This window comes from Harpegnathos saltator, unplaced genomic scaffold (genome assembly GCF_003227715.2).
Source record: "Harpegnathos saltator strain DR-91 unplaced genomic scaffold, Hsal_v8.6 scaffold418, whole genome shotgun sequence".
Classification (NCBI taxonomy): domain Eukaryota; kingdom Metazoa; phylum Arthropoda; class Insecta; order Hymenoptera; family Formicidae; genus Harpegnathos; species Harpegnathos saltator.
The window spans coordinates 457,133-478,393 of NW_020230226.1; the positions used below are offsets into that span (position 1 = coordinate 457,133).

Here is a 21,261-nt window from a genome sequence, read left to right on the forward strand (position 1 = left end):
TGCGAGGATTAATCGCTATTTTTTCGATATTTTTATTTTATCGATAACGTTGAAAGTGTGAAAGTATTTGTTTAATCCGTCGAAAATCCTTTCCTCTTCGTGTTAAAAATAATACGTAAAACATATAACGTATAAAATTCTCTCTTCTGATTATATATCTCGATGAATTGCATACTGTAATCTTTGATACGTGCGATATCCCCGAGTTGAAACTTTGATTCTATATTAATTTTCGAATTGTATCGAACGTTGAGAGTCGACGGTGAATCTCGAGATATAACATTATACAGACTGTTGTTGTTTTTGATGTTGCAAGTGGTTACTTGCCGTTTTATCTAAATTTAATGAACAATTTGCTTAAGAACGATTGAATTTCTCATCATCTCAATAGTCCATATCGAGCCTTCATATTGAAGCCTGAACAATAAACAGGTAAATGAAATAACGAACTTTTTTATCATTATTTTTCTATTATAATTTGACATTTTGATAAAATTCGGATATTTAAAAGAGGTGGAAAAGAAGAAATCGTAAAAGAGTCAACCGCTTCGTTCCGCCTCCTGTGTTTCATCCTAGAATCGGCTCCTAGAAAAAGTAGTCAATCTCATTTCAATCGGAAACGTAGAGTTAATTGATAATCCTAATAATTTAATGATACAATAATTTAACAATTTGACTACTTCGGGGGTCTCGAGTCTCTTGAGAGTGTTGATTGTTGTGATTTGTCGGCAACCGAACTCATCATTGATTCACGGGCAAGAACGGTTCACGATTGACAGGAGATGATTATTGTTTTCGAAAATATTGTTTTGGTACTGTCGTCATTTCTTCATGATCGAATTATTACGTTTTAAGCCGACGACGGTAGGGATATATCGACGTGACGTGAAACATGCACATCGGCGTGTTCACACTTTTTTTTCCGTTGAGTGACTGAATAATTTCTTATCTGTTTTAACTCTTGAACATTAGAATGCATGAAAATTCACCCGATGATTTTTTTTTTACCTGTTGCCACTAGATGGCAACACATATCCTAGCAGTGTCCTGCTAGGATTTATAATATTATCGTTCGTATATATTCAAAAAAAGAAAGATAATAATAAAAAATTTATGGGGGTAAAGATTTACCCGTCCTAGTAATAAGAGGTAACAAGAACATCCTAGTATTCAAGGATCAAATATTCAAATTCTATCAAAATTTTCAACGTCGATAAAACAGGTAGTAACAAGGAAATTATAAAGATAAAAAGTTACATCACTTACCCATTAATTCTATTATTTATCCATATTAATTGCTTATCGCACATATTCCGTCTGTAATTGAGTAAGTTACATAATTAACATATTGTTAATTGAAATCACGAATAAATATATTTTGGGCAGGCAGAAAATAAAGTCAATATGAAATATTAAATAATTCTCAAATGAATGCTTCTTCAATCTTCAGGACGAAAAAACGGCGATAAGCAGCGACAGCATTGTTTATAGTATCAAAGTAAATCGATAACCTGCAATGTTACATCTCGAGGTTCTCCACTGATCCTTCAAATTCGCATTAGCGGGGTTAATGTAGTCCCTAAAACTGTCGGTTCGGGATAGTTTGGAAAGTATTTTACGCGACACCGTCGCGAGAAAATCACAAGTACCATCACACCGAGACGATACGATTATATTATGGCATTATGCGACTATACAGACTATACAAAAGAAGCATAGAAGCGTACAAATAATTAATAATTTTAGAGCAGGTGTGTATTACACTAGTCCGTACAAAAGATCTCTTAAAAATGTCGCTCCGAAGCGGATAGACTCGCGCTGCTTTCAGCGCGTGTTATCGCGCCTTTTAATCGTATCTGCTTTATTCGCGAAACAATTCGGCGCGACCTGCCGAGAACTCGCGCGCGTGCCACAAGCGATCAAAGAGCCGCAATATACATCTGGATACTCGCGTAATCCCGTCGTTAATCACAGACAATGCGCGAACACGCACGGCCGCGCAGCGCGCGTACGTGCGAAAAGCAAAAGCGGAGATACGCGCGCACGCTTCTGTCGTTTCCAGGCGGGGGAGCCGGGGGTAGCATAAATTAAGTCATTTCTTCGTAGAACAACGTGGCTATAATTATCTAACTTAGTCTCAGAGTGTCATATTTACAAGTACAATAAATATGTTAATACACGCGTGCGCGCCGCGTGAACGGGCTCGACGCGACGCGCGCTTACTTCGCGCTGGGGTATCCACAAGATTATGGCATTATGCGACTGCCGTAGAAACGCACGGGAGACGAGGTTCCAGCCCGTGCAGCTGAAAGCTGGGCGGGGAGGGGAGGGGGAGGGGGTTCGCCGGCGAGAAACGCGACATCTCATCCTCCGTCCGACGACGTTCGACTGAACTTGACTTGAAACTCGCTTCGAGGCGATTGGAAACGATCGTCCGATTCTATGATCGATCAGGGTCCCACGGGAGGACCCTTCTCGTCTCAGCACAGCCGAGCTTTCCGCTTCCGGTCCCTCTGTCCCGCTTCGGAGACTCTTCAGTTGCACCGACGGAACCGGGTTCTCCGTGCGCGAGAAGCGCGCGAGGGCGAACGTCCCTCAAGCCCGGTCACCCGGGCGTCGTCTCCGTCTGAGTAACCTCGGTTCCCTCGGCTTCGGGTAGACGTAACCGCCGTCCTGGCCGTCCTGCCGTTGCGTGATCGCCTGCGGCGTGAGGAAGTAAAAGTGGCCGACGTCGCCGGGCAGTCGGTAGGCGAAGTACGCGTTCGGGTTATCCGAGCCGCTGTCCTGCGCCGGCACGGGCTCGATGAACTCAGCGTCCGGGTTGATGGGTGGCCGCGGGTCCCTGAAGTTCACTTCTATGTCGTCCAACAGTGACACCGGTGGCGGCACCTCGTCCAGCTCCTCCCGCGACTCAGCGAGCGGCACGAAGTTGCTGGTGTGCCTGTCGCTCGTCCCCTGCACCCTGTAACGAGGAGTAGGCCTGCGCTGCTGCTGCAGCCTACCTTGGTCCTGCGGCAGCCGGTAATTGTCCGCCTGCAGCTCGTAGCTCGGCACCAAGGCCTGCGGCCGCGTCTTCGGCCCGACCGGCATCTCGATGAACTCACTGTCCGGGTTGATCGGCGGCAAGGGTCTTCGGTAGTTGACGAGCGTGTCGTCCTTGAGCAAGTATGGCCGCTGTGACTGATCGCCGTAGCGCACGTTGACGTTGGGCGTCTTGTAAGCGAGCGGTCGGTTGGTCTTGTAGACGCCTGATGACACGTAGGCGTTGTGCTCCGGTCGCTCGGTGATGCCGCTCGACTTGCCGTAAAGTGGAGTGGTGCTCGAGATCCCCGTTTCCGGCAGTTTCTTGCCGAAGATCGTGAAGTACTCCTTCGTCACGTCGTCCAGCAGCTTCTCGTCCTGCTGCGTGAAGTACGCGTGCTGCGGGTTGGGCGTCGTCTCCACGATGGCGGAGTAGCCGGTGCTCGTGGGGTAGGCCGGACGTCGCACCTTGTACGACGCGTCCTTCCGCGGCACTTGCTGCCGCGACGGCGAGTCGATGTCCTTGTAATCGTACTGCTGCTCGCCGGCCTTGAAGCCTCGATACTCGCTGTACGGAGCGTTCGGCTCCTGTTGCTCTTGCCTGTGTTGCTGATACGCTCCTTGATTGCCGCCGCGCTTCGAGTAATCCGCTATCTGGAAGCTGTACTGATAGATTGGCTTAGGCTTGGCGCTCGGCCGATAGTACGGCTGCGGCTTCGAGGTTGTGTAGTGCATCTCCAGCGGGTGATTCGGCCGCGCCTCGGCTACCGGCTGGTAATACACGGGCGCTTGATCGGCCAGCATGCGTTGGCTCTGGCCGCGAGACGGGCTGGTGTCGAAGTTGGGGGACGTGGCGGCCGAGTCGGTGTACTGGAACGTCTGCGAGTTCTTCACGATGCTGTCGATGAGCTTGTAGTCCTTGGGGCTCTGGAGCTCCGGCTCGAGCGTTTCCACGGTGTAATAGTGTTTCTTCTGCTCCGTCTGCCGAGGTCGCGTCTCCACGTTGTAGTACGGCGACTTCGTGGTGGTGGTAGCGCTGGTGGTGGTCTTGTAGTAAACGGCCTGCGGCTTTGACGTCGTCACGCCCGAGTCCTCGTCGGACGACTCTGCGTAGAAGTAGTAGGACGCGTGGTTGGGTTTACCGGGTTGGCTGGTGGTGATGATGCTCTTGATGGAGGCCGGCGTCACCTCCACCGGTCGCTCTATCGACGACTGCGTGGTCGACGGGTAATACGCCAAGACCGGGACCGACTTGCTGGTCACCAAGGTGGACCAGTCCTGCTGAGTCGTCGCCTCGGACACTTGGTTGTTGCTTACGGAACCGATGGTGTACATCTCGGTGTTCTCGAGGGTGCTCGGCTTTCTAGATGTCGTAGTCGTCATCTCCAGCGCCGACATGGTCCTCTGCCTGGGCGTGAAGGCGTTGGTCGTGTTTTTCGCGGTCGTACGACCGTAGGACCTCTTCTCGCTGACCGTCGACGAGACAGTCGTCTTGGTTACAGAAGTCGGCGAGACCGACGGCGTGGTCTTGTATTGTTTGCTTGTAAACTTCCTCGGCGGCAGATAAGTCGGCCGTGTTCTCGGCGAGGCTGTGGTCGTCGGTCGTTTCGTGTACTTCTTCGTGGTGGTCTTCTTGTCGTCCAAGGCGGAGAAGAAGTCCGGCGGCGGCGGTAATATGATACCCGGCACCAGAGGACCCGGCGGTACAGCGGTCGTGTTATCTTGCGGATAATAGAAGCTGTACGGCGGCGGGTAGTAAATGGACTGGTCCTCCTCGTCGTAATCCGACTGATTGCCCGGAGGCGGTACGAAGACCGCGCCGGGCGGGATGGCGTGATAGAACGGCGGAAAGCCGTTTCTCGGTGGCTCGGCTTCCGGCCTCCTCAGCCTCTTCTGATCGTTGTCGTTTCCCCTGGACGACTTCTCCTCGACGGAGAAGTTTCTTGCTGGCGGGCCGAAGTCCGGGCTCACTAGCGTACCATTCGGAGCGATGGCGAGGAACGGATTCTCCCCTGGTAATAGCCCCTTCGTATAGCCCGGATCCGTGCTGTAGTCGACTTCCGTGGTGTCGTTCGACCCGATGATCTGTACCGGTCCTCCTTCCGTGAGCTGAACCGGAAAGGGCGGCGGTACCTTGGGCCGCGCTGGGATCTTGACCTGCCGCCTGGGCGCCTTGTAATCGTCGATAGGCGGCCATTTCTCCGACGTGTCGTCGTTGCTGCCGCCGCTACCGTGCTGACCGTCCTCGTGCTCGGGAAATCTCCCGCCTCTCAACACCAGCACGTGATTCTCGGCCAGCCAGATCTCCTCCTCGTCGAGACCACCCAGATTGTCGGCCGTGTCCTTCGGCACCTCGGGGTTCTCGAGGTAGCTGATGATACCTGGCCGTTTTGGCCGGTCCCTGTAAATCTCGTCCTGTATGAGCCCGTACTTGCCCTCCTTGACCTGCTGGGAGAGTGTTTTCTTCTCGTCCTCGTCGTCGCCGCCGCCGCCGCCGCCGCCGCGAGGGTTTTTCCCCTCCTTGCCGTTGCCGGCCGCCGACATGAGAATTCCATCGTCCCACAGAGACTCGTCGTCCTGGCGCTTCGCGTCGACTTTCAGGTGACCTCCGATCAAATGGTGAGACACTTTCCTTCCGGGTTCCGTGGTGATCGCGTTGTTCGCGCTGCTTGACGACTTCGTGCTGTCCTGCTGGGCGTACACCTTGCCCGACCGACGACTAGACTCCTCGTCACCGACGTGCCTCTTCTGCCTGTCTTGGCCGATCCTGGCCGATCCCGCGAGCGTCGCGCATATCGCCAGCAGCGTCAGGGTCAGCAGCAGCCTCCGCGCGAGCGTAGGACGCGTCATCTGAAAATGGCAAGAGCACCGCGATAGAAAGTATCGCCCCGAAAGAATGACATCTGACGCTTTCATCATGCGCGCGTCACGAAGCAGAAGGTATTTCTCGCGCGTTACGCCCACGCAAGAGCGGGAAAGTGTAACCTCCTGCGCGCCGTGCCGGGACGCGCGGGCTCGGCCGCGGCTAATTGAATCGCGCGCGGTGCTCTATGCTTCACGCTTCGTCAAGTGACTCCTGCGTTTAATAGGCCAGTAGGAGACGACCGTTGCGCAGCGCGTGTAAAACCGTTTGTTGCTCGCTACGACGACGGAATTACATTCATGGCGCGGCGGCGGCGGCTCAAAGACACGGCGCGCGCGCGCGCGAGCTTCTTCAGCGCGTATGTCAAGGATTGTATTGCGCAAGCGGGGCACCAATTTAACCCTTTAACGCCTACTGGCAACTATAGTTACCAGAAACGCATTTAAGAATCCATAACTTAGTCAAGAAAGGAGATATTTTCGTTTTTTTTTTGCACCACCATAAAGATGAATTCTTCTAATAAATGGTATATAGATTGTATGTAGATTCGGTTTAGTCTGTTTTTAGCTCAGTTTTAATGATAATATGTTTTGTTCAAATTCCAAGTAGGCATAGGTAGCATTGTTACGGACATCTAGAAGTGCACTATAAATGAATAGATATCTGTTATGATTTTATACATTTGGCAGCTTTCTCAGATGCAAAATGTGGAATTAAAAGAATACAGAAATTCAAAATGGCGAATCCACCAATATGATTGACACGAAAATCAAGAAATCAAGCTATTTTCGTGAAACTTGGTTACCTACAGTTTTTTATGCGGCGAAAAATGAAGGGACGATTGACTATCTAAATGGTGATCTATAAGATATTCTACTGAAATGGTAAGCTTGACGCTCTGAATGATAAACTTCACTCACAATCATAGTAAAGTTTCAGCTCAAAAATGTCAAGCTGATTATCAGAGCTGACTATCAGAGTTATATCGTATAGATTATCCTTCATTTTTCTCTGTATAGGTTGCTCATTTCGTATATGCTTTTAGGATCCAAGTCATATTTACCAATAAACAAAAAACGAACGATAAAAAAAACCAATATAAAATTCTGATATTTTTTTTCGTTATCACTACTTATAGTCTCAGTTCAAAAGAACTCAAATTTTACTCTGAAAACACTTATAAAAAAGTCGAGCGTTAAAGGGTCAAGTCATGGCGCGAGGCGTGTGTTTATGCGCATTCTTCCGGCCGGCTCGCGATTTCAGCCTCGCGGCAGACAGCCGAGCGCCACCACCGTCGGCGTCTTCCTCCATCCCCGTGTTGTTGCAGCCGACCGGCAAACTGCGTCGGCGATGGCGGCGGAGGCGAGCGGACGCCTCTCTCTCTCTCTCTCTCTCTCTCTCTCTCTCTCTCTCTCTCTCTCTCTCTCTCTCTCTCTCTCTCTCTCTCTCTCTCTCTCTCTCTCTCTCTCTCTCTCTCTCTCTCTCTCTCTCTCTCTCTCTCTCTCTCTCTCTCTCTCTCTCTCTCTCTCTCCCCCTCTCTCTCTCTCTCTCTCTCCCCCTCTCCCCCCCCTCTCTCTCTCTCTCTCTCTCTCTCTCTCTGAAACTGATTTCGGTGCGCTACGCGCGATTCGGATCACCTCCCACGACTTTGTCCGCGAATTTCCGAGAGAGCTTCGAAAGTTCATTCTACCGCCGTCGTCACCGCCGCCGCCGCCGCGGCGGCGGCGGATTGCAATGATACGAGAAGGCGATATCGCGAGGGGGCTGCCACGCCTTTCCCTGGCCTGGCGAACAAGCCGGTGAACGGTCGACAAACATTCACGGGTCACCGGCGAGTACCGGTCGACTCGTAATGATTCGCGACTGAATAACGAAGCGGCGCGAACGGTTTCTGAAGACTGTAGATAGGTAGGTAGGTAGGTAGGTAGGTAGGTAGGTAGGTAGGTAGATAGATAAGTAGGTAGGTAGGTTGATGGTTGGTCGGTCGATTCGCTGGTCGATTTTTGTGTGAACACGCTCGCGATGCGTTAGCGTCGCACATTCGCTCGCATTGCTGCAAGTGGCAGTGCAAGTTTGCGGAAGTCACGCCAGCACGAGCAACACACGATAGCGCGCTTCCGACACACTCGCGGACGTCGCACTTTGCCTATCTCCGTATTTTTCTGCGGTAAAGGCTGGAAAAATCCGCGGCTTCCTTTCGCTCGTTCGTCCGCGAGACCCGACGATGCGTTCCGCATCGTTCCAATGCGTTCGGTCGATCGCTCGCGAGAGCCTCGTCCATCTCGACGTAAATGCAGAAAAAAGAAAAACGTTACATAAACGACGTTACGCGGAAGAAAGTAATGCAGTCGCAACGAAGATCGCGCCAGCTCGTATAATCGCTCGTAACCGCTACAACGTCCTGGAATAACAGCAGAGAGAGGGAGAAAAAGAGAGAACTTTTCACCAGGTCCACTTGAGCGACGCCGCATCGCACGTGAATTCTGAATCCAGCTTGATCCATTCGCATCAGCAGCGGATGCACAGAGTGAGGCGGCAATGACTATCAAACACCTCGAGTATCTCGCCATCGGGATTTCTTCCGGTGAAATAAGAACCGCAGAGAAGGATTACCGCATTTGTTTTTGTCGAATGAATTTCTCCACGCGGAGAAAAGTATCGTTCTACTGTTAGGAAGAAGAGAGCGAATACTCGGTTTACTTCCTTTCCGTTATCTTCTTCGTGGTTATATCTTCGGCAAAGAATATTTTCTTCTATGATATGATAGTCTCGTATAATTTGCGTGCGCAACAGATTTAGGGAGAAAAGCTCAGTTTTTCCAGATATCCAATAGAGAGGAATTTCTTCTCTTTTGAAGAATATAGCAATAAGACACTCCGAATGTTCGTTTGAATTGAATCTTCTCGACCGAAGCTTCTAAGACCCAGAATGTGTCTCGAGGGGAATTGGATGCTTGTGATGACCTCGCGACAGATTCGCGAGTGCATGAGCTCGAGAAAAGTACTCGGAGCAAGTGACATTTGCTCGAATGCATTTTTCCGTCTATTGCTCTCGCGGATCTCCAAGATATCCAAAGCGAGACTCGTAATCACCGCCTCACCGCCTGCGCAATCCGTTCGTTTCGCCCGACGATAATCGCGAGATCACACAAAAGCCGCATTTTCCACACTCGAAGTCGTTCCGTTTCCGGGGACAAGACGACAAGACGACCCCGGGAGGATCCGAGGATGAAGTCGCATGAGCCCCAGCTCCTAATGACACGAACGAGCTAACAAATGCGGAATCAAGCTGTACCTTTCTCCGCGCATCCGGAACGGAAGGACAAGCGTTTACCGCCGGGAACGCCGGTATATGTCGCTGAATTGCTGTCATTAAAGCGCTACCGCGTGCAACGGCTCTTCCGCTTCTTCCGCTTCTTCAGCAGGCAAGCTGACCAGTCGCGGGATAACACCGACGTGAGCGAGCGAGGGGATCGCCGCGTACGTGAGCGCGCTCGATTTCTCCGCGTCAAACGGCTATTTAATTATCTGCGACGCGGACCCCTACGTGACAGGACGGGCCGTGTTTATTCGCGATACCGAGATCTCTCAATGAGACACGCAACGCACGATCGCACACCGCAGCTACGTGGTCCCCCAGCGGTCTCAGCGTGTCCTTAACATTCCCATGGGCGAGACACCGTCATAAACGAGACCCATCGCGAACGTGGCTCGCAGCTGCTCGAGCGCTCTCCCCCGGCCGGGCCAGCGGCGATTTTCATGCTCCCACCGACTCAGGCCGCAGTCATCCTCGCGGATGAGAACGCTCGACGAGCACGGAAATGACGTCCTGAGCTCCCCCAGGTCGCTCGGTAGGCGGAGAGTCCTCGCGAGATCGCTGCCGTCGCACTTTCGACCAGCCGGACCCGGCATCGACACCTCCGTCATGCGCTTACTCTGCTCGGCCTACGACTTTGCATCGACTCGCTGCAGACGACATTTAAGCCGGCACGACGCCCACGCCACGCGATCAGACGCAATTAGCGGGCCGCCTTATCGAAGAGCGCGCGCTCCGTGCATTCTGCGAACAATACCGACTCTCCCGATTGTCTCCGACTTGGGCTTGCGCGCACCGCGCAGATAAGTCACGTAGGTCACGGGATCGCTCTTTTTTTCTGTCTTTCTCTCTCTCTCTCTCTCTCTCTCTCTCTCTCGCGGGAGTTCGCGCGTCGTCGATGAAGCACTTGCCGATGAAGAGGTTTGCGTCCCGGCGCAGCTATGCGTTTTCGCGATTTCGATCGGCGAGCTGGACGCACGGGCCTCGACAGGATCGCGGCGCGACCGCTCGAACCGGCATGGTACACGTGACTGGCGGGATTTTCGTCACCCTCTCTCGGCTCGCGCTGCACCGGGTCCGCCAAGGACGCTCGCTGGTCGGGGAAGGTGGAGCCGTTTCCAGGCGGCCGCTACGACGCCGCCGCCGCGGCCTCGCGCTCGCGCTGGAAAGGAGGAAGTCGCGCGGCGTCCGCGGTCTACGATTCGTACGATTAACGATCGTAATTAGATCGGCGCTCCGTGCGGCCCGCGCCGGACTGATTACCGAGGATGTTTTACGCGCGACTGTCTTCTCGCGCTCGCTCGCGAAAGACACGTAACTCGGAAAATGCGCGTGTAACAGCGTAACGCGCGCGCGCCGGTCCTTTCACTTCCAGCCGGTGTATCGCGTTCGATTTGTTCGCTCCGCTTTTTTTCTCCTCCTCTTTCTTCGTCGCCGCCGCCGCCGTCAGCGGCGGCGGCGGCGGCGGCGGGCCGATCGTCACGTGACACTCGGCGAAAGAATCGCGTGCGTTTCTGCATGCGGCCGTCGCGCGGTTGGCCAATCGTCCGGTAACAAAAGCTTTTTGCGCGGCCGCTCGTAAATCACGCCGATCGCGCTTTTCGCTCTCGGCGATCACAGCGATCTCTTCCCGTCTGCGCAATTCCGGTGATCCCCCCCCCCCCCTCTCGGTCGGGCAGTTCGCGCTCGTCGGGACCGCGGGATCGTGAAAACCGGCGGAATGGATAGATCCGACGAAGAGAACTCGAGGTTCGTCGCTCGAGTTGGCGGAGCTCTCGCGCTCTCGCTGGGCGCGTAATCGTCCAGGCGCGCACCACGTCCCTACGTCCTTACGTACCGCGCGGTTAGCGCGCGTAATAATGCGCGTATAATAGCGCAGAAGAGACGTTGCAAAACACACAGCGGCTGTACGTCGCCAAGGTGGAGGCGGTCCCTCCCGCGGTTCCGCAACACGAAAGTCGAAGGATTTTTCGAGGCGCGGTGATGCAAGAGAGCCGCCGTGGCCGCCGAGCGCGGCGAGTGCCGTTATGTTTGCCTGGAGCGAGCGCGAGCGCCGGGTTCGCTCCGATAAGTCCCGCGTATCCGCGGGGACCAGATTTCGCGCGAGCGGAGCGGCCATGGTGAGACCGGCGGCGGGACCGTTTCGATCTCGCTCGCTCTCGCGCCGGCGAATCGGAAAAAAGCTCGGGGAACTAGTTCTCCGGATCGGATCTCGTGACGCAATCGCGATTACGACTCTCACGCGAGCGCCCCGGCTGGAAAAGAGTCGTGGAAAAGAGTCACTTTCTTCCTTCACTGCTGCTTCCGTGCCTGCTGCGTCTTGCGTCCCGCCGCACAGTGGGGGCCAGATGACATTCTTTGGTTCCAAAATCTCTAGAGACCTGAATTTCCGAAGAACCGATCAATGGATGAGATTGATCCTGAATAAATTCCGAAGAGATCTGTCTTGCCAAAATTAAAGAAACATTTTTTTTTCTCGAATTACTAGCCCCAAGAGAGGAAAAATTATCGTTAAACGCGAGAAACTTGTGAAATACTCATTATTCGACGCTTATTTCTATCTAACAGCGTATTCAGCGGATTAAAACTATGAAACCAATCAACAGACACCTCGAGATTTATCGATCTTGAACCAGAAACCCATTAACCCAAAACTCACATGCGCAAAATACAAAAACATCAAATATAGACCCGTTAAGCAACCGAGGGATTTTGAGTCTTAACTATCCATCAACCTAGGAATCTATCAATCCGAGAACTTTTTAGCTGAGTTGATGAGCTTTGGAATTCTGAGTTTTCTAACAGGTGATTATAAGTTCTGGAGTCTCGCATTTAGTACCCATAGACTCGAACCCACCTGAGGACACCGAACCCAAGACACTGTACTTCAAACGATAAACTTTTAAGACAAATCCTAAACCCATGAACTCTGAACCGATAATTTTTTCAAAATTTCGGCTAGACAGATCTCTTTGGAATTTATTCAGGATCAACCTCATCCATTGGTATCGATGATCGATTGGAAATTCAGGTCTCTAGAGAATTTTGAAGCAAAAAATGTCATCTGGTCCCACTGTGCGCCGGCTCCTTGCCGGCGCGTCCGCTCCGACTCCCGGCGGTATCGTGCGAACGATCGACTGCGATTTTCCGATCTTATTAACACCCCGCGTCCTACGGCCGCCGCCGACCTTGGGCCTCGGCTCGGCGGGCCGTCAAAGGCGTCCCACGCTCGGCGATCGAACGGCATTGAGCCATCGCACGCAGTTCCGTTTGCGACGAGCGGAAGGTCACCAGCGAGATCTCTGCGAAACGGCCGTCGGACGTCGCTCGTACTCGTTGCGGAACCATCGGTATCAATCTGGAGGAACGTCGCATGCAGCCAGCCAGCTAGCGCGTTTTTCCTCCTTCTCTCACCTATTTCTTTCTTGCTTCTCTCTTTTCCGTCGCAGGCGTATAATCGGCTGGAAAATATCGACGACCTCTGATCGTCGACGTCGCACGCTCGCTCGCCGACGAGAAAATACCACAACGCGCGCAACGTCGGCCGCCTCACCGGCAGGGCGTACGTAAGACTCGCGCGGATCTACCGTTATTCAATCGGGTTTACGCTTTCGACTACTTTCCTTTTTGTTTCGCGTTGTGCTCGCTGAGCAGCATTAATTCCCCCGACGCGAGTGACTTTCGGCGCGTCGCTAGGATCTCTCATACATGCGCGCAGGAAGAAACTCTGAGGGGGGGAGAGGGGGGCGGTCAACACACCGGTCGCTCGCGCAACCGGTCGTCGTGGGGGCACACCTTTGCTCGCAGGAAATCGATAATTGCCTCTAAACGGTATCCTGCGCGCGACACGCCCGATAACGAGCTCTTCTTTACTCTTCTAATAATCGCACCTCCGCTGGCTAACGACTCGTAGCCGCTTCATTCTCAGCGTCGGCTCGCGTCGCTGCGCGACGAATTCATTTCAAGCCCGCGATTTTCGTCGCGTCTCTTTCTCTCTCATTTTTCTTTTTTTTTTTTTCTTTTTTCTGCGAACCAGCGCGTTTGCGTAAACGCGATAAAACGGGAGAAAGCTGGAAAGCGCGGAGTGCGAAGAGCTGCGTCGCAGGTGCAAAGGCGACGACCAACCACCACCTCGTCGTCCGTGCCAAGACGGCGCTACCTAGATGCTACCCGACACGGCTGTGCGTCGTACATTCTTCGTCGCGAATACTCGCGAATCGAATTACCGTAAACCGTCCGTTTGCTTCGCTCTTCGCACGCTCGTCATTGACCGATCGTTTTGCCACTCGCACGGTTGAGCCTCGATCCACGACGCTATGCTTTTAGCCTTTTGCTCCAAGGGCAACACGGTGACTCGATTCCCGGCGTCTCCCGTTGCTGCCTGAAGTCGTGATTCCTTGAGTCTCAAGTTCGCTCGTCGGATTCCAGCTGTTGAGGCAGCATAGAAATTGTTTTTCGCCAGCAGCAACCGTAGGACTCTGGCCAGTGTATTTATAGTCGCATCGTTATATTCAAGAGCGTCCCATCATCAAATCGTCATCATCGTCGGACGTCCCGGTAGCCCACTAAGCGACTCGAGGCTCACAAGCCTCCGAAGGCGAACTCGAGCCGGTCTTTAATACAAAGATCCGATTATGAATCGGGAGATTCACGGTCGAATCTTGCATTTATTTCAAGGCGCGCGATTTTGTCCTTCCTTTCCCTTTCGAAGGCATAATTGACCGGAAAATTCACCGATGGTCATTGTCGACCGGAGCCAACTCGCGAGGTCCGAACGGCGATTCGTCGCGCATCGTCACCGTTCCCGGTGAATCCCCCGGCGCTCGGTGGCGCCGAGAAGAAGAAATCGACGACGAGAGATCGGCGTCTCTCAGAGCGACAGGGACGGAGTGGAACACCTTGGCATTGACCGGCTTGCTCCGCCGCGGCGGCGACGGCGGCTCGTGCGCGCCTCTTGCATAATCCGCTCGTCTCGTTCATCCCGAGCACCTCTCTCTGGCCGTGCGGGTTACCGCATCAACTGCATCTCCTCGTCGCGATGCGCGCCGAGTAATTGCTCGCTCGCGCATCCGCCGAGAGACGGTTATAACGGTGCGTGCGGCCGCGCGACTGTTGCTGTTTCTCTCTCCTGCGGACGCGCGGAGCTGCCGAGTCCCGCCGCGGCCGCCTGATTCAAGTCCGTTTCCGCTTCCGACGGGAAGCGCGTTCGAAGTTGGGTCGCGAAAGGGAAATTATTCGATCGCCGACTGGCTATCGAAGATCCTGGCGACGGTGCGATTTCGTAATGTTCTCGGGCATACTTTTTCTCGTGGGTCACATGGGACGGCATAATTCCGCCGTTTCGTCTGATTATCTGGTGAATTATCTTCGTGGTTTAATCGGTACTTTAGGTGGTTTAAGCGGGAGAGAGAGAGAGAGAGAGAGAGAGAGAGACAGAGTTACATCGTCGTAATGTCCAATACGAAATTTACATGGCGTCGATAATCCTTTGATACGAGCCTCTGGTAAATCTCACGGTGCGCCTTGCGCGAGAGTGCTGAACTATACGAGGTAATTCATGGCGAATATGCGAGTTAATACCGGTTTATGTTTTTGCGACGGCGACGCGGCCGTAAAGCCTGCGCGCGCGCCTGTCAGGCAAGGTTAACGAAACAACGAAATTCCGAGGCGCGAAAGCCGATCGCCGCTAAGGCTCTCGCCTTGATTTTTCCCATAAAATCGCGCGTAAAAAATTTCAGCGATAAATTTCGGCAAATCCGCCGATTTGCACGGGCGTTCTCATTCTCCGCTCTCGCGGCCAAAGCCACGCCGGAGTCGCACGGTCGACCTCCGCCAGGACAACCCGTCACGTGACAGTTCGCGATCTTTTCGCTGGAGAATTCCTGGGACGAGTCCTCTCGTGCGATCGCGGTGGCCTTCGTTCGCTCGCCTGCGGCCTGACGCAACAGGCGAGCAGGATCGATCGACGAAAAATCGGGAGAAACAGGTCAAACCGCAATCTCCTCCTCGCAGCCTCGAAGAACGGCCGCGCGCGCGCGCCTCTTCACGATGTGGTAATTCGCGCGATAAATACATCCCCGCGAATCTCTCGTCGGCGTGTTAACTACGTCTTTCTCAGCCCGACCGTTCACCTTCACGTGGTCAATTGGAACTGCAAATCTTGCACAACGAGATCCTCCCTCTCTCCCTCTCTCTCCCTCTTTCTCGCGTACTTTTAACGTCGCCAAGTCGCGCTTGTGTTTGTCGCGTTCTCTCTCGGGAGCGGTTGTCCACCCGAGGAACCGTTTCGCGCATCTCGACGGTACCGTTCTGACGGACGACACGCAGGATATGTGGTATGAATTTGGCGAATGGAATTTGCTGACGCCGCGAGTATTATCCTTTCACGCTCCGCGCATTTTTGCACGACGTTGACGTTCGTTTGTGCGATTAAGATACCAGATAAACAGCAAAACGTGTACTTAAAACTCTGAACATTCTTATCGTTTCTTCCTGTCATCTTTAAACACGAGTGTTGAAACTTTCAACATAGAAGTAGGACCGTTTCTATGTTCGACGTACAGAATACACGTTCTTACGTTAAAATGTTTGAATATCCTAATTTAAAAACCAAAGCGATAAGGGTATCCAGAGTTTTACGTGCATATCGGCGTTGACACTTTCACCGTGATTACTGTCCAAGTTTCAAATACGACAAACCATCCATTTATCAATAATCGATTATAACACGTAATTTCAATGGAAGTTGCAAGAAGAGCGCGCACCGAGAAAAAAGGTTTTGTTGAATTAACAAAACATCAGCAACCGCAGCAAATGGTTTGTTAATGTGGGACAGCGAATGACTCCGTTGTGGTAACAAATGATTTATTACTCTAACCGACAATTTCATAACGGGAATAAATGTATCGCATCTCCAACAATGTATATTTGTTGAAATTACAAATAACGGGAAATGATTTGTCGCGGTGACAAACGTTCATTTGTGACAACAGAAGTCTTTCTCAGCGCGAGCCGGTTGCCATGCGTGAAGCAAAATGCCAAAATCCACGGAAAGCCGTGTTGACTGTCGGAGCTCAAAGGGTTATTTAAGTAACTCGATGAACAAATTCGTCGTGCGCTGTCGACGTTACATCCAAAAAAAGTAATTTCAGAACAAGCGGAATCATCTAAATTTTAGAGAATTTTACTTTTATATATGCCTTAAGAGGATTCCTCTAAAATTAAGAGGAAAATATTATAAACATATTATTCTTAAAGTTAGAAGAAGTATATGTTATTTGTATAATGCAAATCTTATTGATTTTAATATAAATTTTCTTATACACAGATTATTTAATCTTCTTTTTAGGAGGATTGTTATTTATTCTTACTGTACTTTATTCTTACTGGTTATACTGGTTAATTTGAAAGAATTATTATGATGTATATAGCAAAAAGTAATATGTATATGTATATATATACTGGCTTCAGTTCTACAATAAGTAGGCATGAATAAAATAAGATCATCATAACAAATAAATTTCCAATCAATTTTATTGTCGACTCCTTAGCTGTAAAGATGTTCATTATAATCAATTGTGTGAAACATAGTTAAAAGAAAGAACATATTATTCAACTTCTTACAATAGATTATGAACTGTATTTGACAAAATATACGTAAATTATCTTCATTATATGTTGCAACAATACATATCTTTTTTTAAAAAAAGTTCCAAATATTCTGATCCATGTGGTTATTTTTTTATTCATGTCTGAAGGTAGAGCATGACTGAACAAAAGAAGCCGACACTCGAATCAACATATTCCTCTTCATACAAGAGGAAAATTAATTGATATAAAAGGAAATCCTTTTGAAATAAGAGGAAAACAGAATAATAAACAGACTAATAAATTCTAAATGAACAGTTCGCTTTAATCGCCTTGTCGAAAGAGGAATCCTTTTTCTGTAAAAGGCTTTGCTTGGCATATGAGACTATGGGAAAAATCACTTTACAAATAGAATACTTTTTTTGAGTGTACCGCCAATCCATATTTATATAAATAAATCCATCGATACTTTAATGAATCCATAATTGAAACGTCGGGAGCGCAATTGATCGCGGGCAAGGCAACAGGATACACGTGTGTGTGTGTGTGTGTGTGTGTGTGACGAGGCGAGTCTCGCAGACTTCGCGGAAGAAATACGCTCCGAGCACGCTGCTCAGCACCAGGTGCCCCGGGACTCCCGTACACCTCATTTCACACGCGGGGGACTCGCAGGGTCGCGCGCGTGTCTGTCCGATGACGAGAAGCCGCCCTCTCCGTCCTCGCGCCTCGAGCCTCCGTCGACCGCGCGTGAGATTGAGCGAGCTACGCGCGTTTTTGAGACGAGACAGAGGTGCTGCTCGCGCTCCTGGAATTCCTGCTGATTATCCCAGCTCCTCGTGTCGATCGGCGCGTACCTCGCGCTAATCGCGCGCGCGCGTTCGTCAGCTTCAAATCAAACAGGTTTGTCCCGACCGGCGGTGAATCATACGCCGGGCATCTAGACGGCTCTCTCTCTCTCTCTCTCTCTCTCTCTCTTTCTCTCTCTTATATTTTTATCCGCATTCCTTCAGCGGAATCGCGCTGCATCATTTCGTACTTGACGTGCATTCCCACGCTCGCGTCGCGATCCCTCTCGTCCGGCCGGCCAGACGACGTCGCGCACTGCGTTTGCAATTAAGGACGATCGCCCGACGAGAGGGGAAGCTGGCCCGCGCAAGGTCGTGCGCAAGGTTCCGCCGGCGACGATCCTGTTCGATCGTGCGGCTCGTCGTTCGCTTCGAGGGCACTCGCGAAAGGGACGTTCGTCGCGCGCGGGAAGGCCAAACGCGAATCTCCTCCGAGGAGTCCGCTGCAAAAAATCTCCGCTTGCCTGCGGTCGATCGGCGGTTCGCGATTTTTGCAGGAATTGGCATGATCTCTTCGCGCGGCATTGCCAACCGAGTTGGCCGAAAGTCACAGGGCTCAAAGGGTTAATCTTCATCTTACTGGTGGTTATCTTAATTCACCCCGATTTGTTCGGGGAATTTTCCGTCTCCGAAAAAAAAGAGAGAACGAGAAGCGCGAAGATCGTGCGGAATGTTGCAGGATCATCGAGATGTGATATTGACTGAATGGTCCGTGACGTCTCGCAAAAGGAGCACTCGACGCGAGTGCCGACGAGCGCCCCTTTCTCCGAGGCTGCGTTTTAATCGATAGCTCCGCTGTTATTTCGTAACAAACCGCCTCGGTTATTCGCCACGCGCATGTAATACAATATATATAAATACATATATATATATATATATATATTTACATACATCGCCGAGCGCGCGCGGCTCGATATCGTGTTCCACGCGGTGAATCGAAAAGTTAGCATTACCGATCTCGCTGAGCACTCGCGACACGCGACTTTCTCTGTGTGGCTGCTACATTTTTCGACCACTTCGGCGACTTGGTGCGCGAATTGCGTAACTTGATAAGCGGTTGCGGTGTGTGCGATGCTAAAATAGCCCGGAACGGCGATCGGGCTGCGTTGCAGTGCTCCGAGCGAGCGAGTCTTCTCCGAGAAGAGAATGAGAGCCGGGCGAGAGAGAGCGAGAGAGAGAGAGAGAGAGAGAGAGAGACGCGACTTTGTCTCACCGTTTTCGTCCTTGCTCCTCTGCGATTTGCGTATTCGCGAAACAGAATTATTATGTAATGTCCCCGTGAATGCACGATGACACTATGACCGGTCTTAACAGCGGTTCATAAAACGATCACGTCATGACAGCCGCTGGCTATTTACGCCGATTTATTGTCCCTCCCTCTCCTCCCACCCCTCTCTCTCTCGCGCGCGCGCGCGCGCGGTCTTTTCCCATCTTGAAGGGAGTTATCGTCCAGCGAACACGTAACGTCGGCACGCTGAAAGCGATCGATCGATCGATCGATCGGGCCGACTAAAAACGCCGGCTCGTCGCGCTACATGCGTTTCCGATCGTCGAAAGAAACTAACTCGCGGATACGCTCCGGGTCTCGCTCGCCTCGCCTTCCGAATGTTTTTCGAGGGCGGAGTTATGTCAAAGTGAAAGTACGGCGCTCGGCCACGTCGCTCGATCGTAAGTCGCAATTGACAAGACGATACGAGGGCAATTAAACACGCCGCGGACGTCGCGATCTCGTCGTCGTCGTCGTCGTCTTCGTCGTCACGGCGGCGTCGTGCCGCCGGAAGTGCCGACTTTCGCGAGTGCTCGATTGACCGGATATACATATTCGTCCCGAGCAAAGTGCTCTCGCTCGAGCACAGGAAACCGCGGACACGGCGAACACGCGGCGCCGTTTATTTCCCGCCGAGGCGTCGTTAACGGAGTTACAATGTAACTCGTTAGCCCGTGGAACTCGCTCGCGGAATCGAAGGCGCAAGTCATAGCGCGGGCTTTCTCGAGTCGTGCGCGGCTCTGCTGCTGGAAGTCGTGCTTCCCGCTCGACTTCCTGAACGAACGAACGAACGAACGAACGAACGAACGAACGAACGAACAAGCAGCGTTCTCCCTCTCGCCGGCGATGGATACGCAATAATGACCGACATCCTGGCGCGCGCGACGTGCGACGCGAGTGCGCGCACATTATAATTAATGTTTCTCGGAAGACCTCCCGAACCTCGACTGGATAAACGGCACAGACACGTATATTGAAACAAACGGCCGCTCATCGAGAGCGCTCGCGACCCGAAAACTTTCCGTCCGCGGCAGCGCGTCGATCGGCGGCCGCAGCTGCGCGTAAACGAGCCGCGGTGATTGCTATTAATCTTCGCGACTCACCAGCTTCACACACGCGGGTCAATCTCTCTCTCTCTCTCTCTCTCTCTCTCTCTCTCTCTCTCTCTATCAAGCCCAACCTCCGCGTATGTAGATCAATCTGCCCGCGTGAACTTTTTCAGCGCGAGCAATTCGTCCGCCAGACGAACGACGGGGAATCGAAACCTTCGAATCGCAGCTCCCCTCCCTCCCTCCCACCCGTCCCTCTGTACGCACTAAAGCACTCACGATCGTCTGTAATAGCGTGTTCTCGCTCAGAGTGCTGTCCCTCGATGCGCTCCTCCGAAAGTGCAGCCGGCTGCTCCAAGGTACGAGCGGCGACGAGCCGGGTTCATCTGAAGAAGGACGACTTCTCGGGTCGAGTCGGTCGCGCAAAGTCGTGCCTCGCGAGCGAAGTGATATCCCGACGAGCGGACTAGTGCGAGCGGGAGCAACAAGAGGAGAAGATGCGACGGAGGAGGAGGAGGAGGAGGAGGAGGATGAGGAGCAAGAGGAGGAGCAGGAGCAGGCGTCGCGCGAATCTCTCACCCTCAGCGCGCTCCAGCACCTGCCATCAACACGCACATCAACAACACACCGCGCGCGCGCGTGCGAAGCGTCGCGTTCCCGCGAGCTGCAGCCACTGCACTTGGACGACGATGCACGAGCGAGTAGCCTCCTGCGCCGCGTGACCGCTGATCTTTATATCGCTGGTGGATCCTACTGGCCCTGCGCCAGTGTCGCGTCCCACTCTGTGGTCCGGCCGGCGACGACGCTGCCGCGACGCGTCGAGACCGCGGCACTCGGCGGCCGAGCACCGCGTGCGTGCCGTGCGTGCGTTCCGCGCGCACCTACCGCGAGCACCTGGCCGCCGCCACGCGGCCTCGCATATCCCGCGCGAGCACTTCCCCGCGCGCTTCCCCGGAGGAAGGAAGCAGCGCGAGAGAGCGACCTGTCGCCAACCTGCCGAAGACGTCGTCCCGCTGCGCTCTCGCGAATTCGCGCCCCCAGAGCCTCCCTCTCTGCCCCTCGCCCCCTGAAGTTGTCGCTCTGTCCCGGCTGACCGAATCGCGAACGGCCACGTGCCGTTCGCGAGAAAGGTGAGGCGCACTCGAGGCGCGGAGCTCTCAGTGTCGTCGGCGGTCCAGCGAGCTCGCGTGCTGTGTGGTCGATCGATCGCTTGCCGGTCACGAGGATGTCGATCTTGCCCTAAGGATGATCGGCTTCGTGTCGCGCGAGTGTCGGTTTTGAGGAACTGTCGGCTCACGCGTGGGACGAAAAGGT

General features: G+C 52.6%; 2 protein-coding genes across 4 annotated transcripts in view; one reads left to right on the plus strand and one right to left on the minus strand.

Moving 5' to 3' along the window:
• The window catches only part of Naa15-16 (N-alpha-acetyltransferase 15/16), a 52,302-nt gene that overhangs the window by 2,876 nt on the left and 28,165 nt on the right, over positions 1-21,261 (plus strand). The window lies entirely within an intron of this gene.
• LOC105185307 (uncharacterized) lies at positions 1,656-20,684 on the minus strand. 3 transcript variants are annotated; one of them, XM_011144689.3, is made up of 2 exons: positions 20,227-20,684; positions 1,656-5,871 (listed from the first exon to the last, which is right to left on the minus strand). In XM_011144689.3, the coding sequence occupies exon 2, from the start codon at positions 5,869-5,871 to the stop codon at positions 2,596-2,598; it is 3,276 nt and encodes a 1,091-aa protein (XP_011142991.1). In that variant the 5' UTR covers positions 20,227-20,684; the 3' UTR covers positions 1,656-2,595. The 3 variants fall into 3 exon arrangements, with proteins under 3 accessions (XP_011142991.1, XP_025157224.1, XP_025157223.1); XM_025301439.1 differs by lacking the exon at positions 20,227-20,684 and adding an exon at positions 10,111-10,378; XM_025301438.1 differs by lacking the exon at positions 20,227-20,684 and adding an exon at positions 9,179-9,847.

Excerpts from the sequence above, each read along its gene's own strand:
- LOC105185307 (XM_025301438.1), bottom strand. The coding sequence starts at position 9,256 with ATGACAGCAATTCAGCGACATATACCGGCGTTCCCGGCGGTAAACGCT. Across the intron at positions 5,872-9,178 it reads TTCCGGATGCGCGGAGAAAG|ATGACGCGTCCTACGCTCGC; the intron begins GTACAGCTTGAT and ends TGCCATTTTCAG.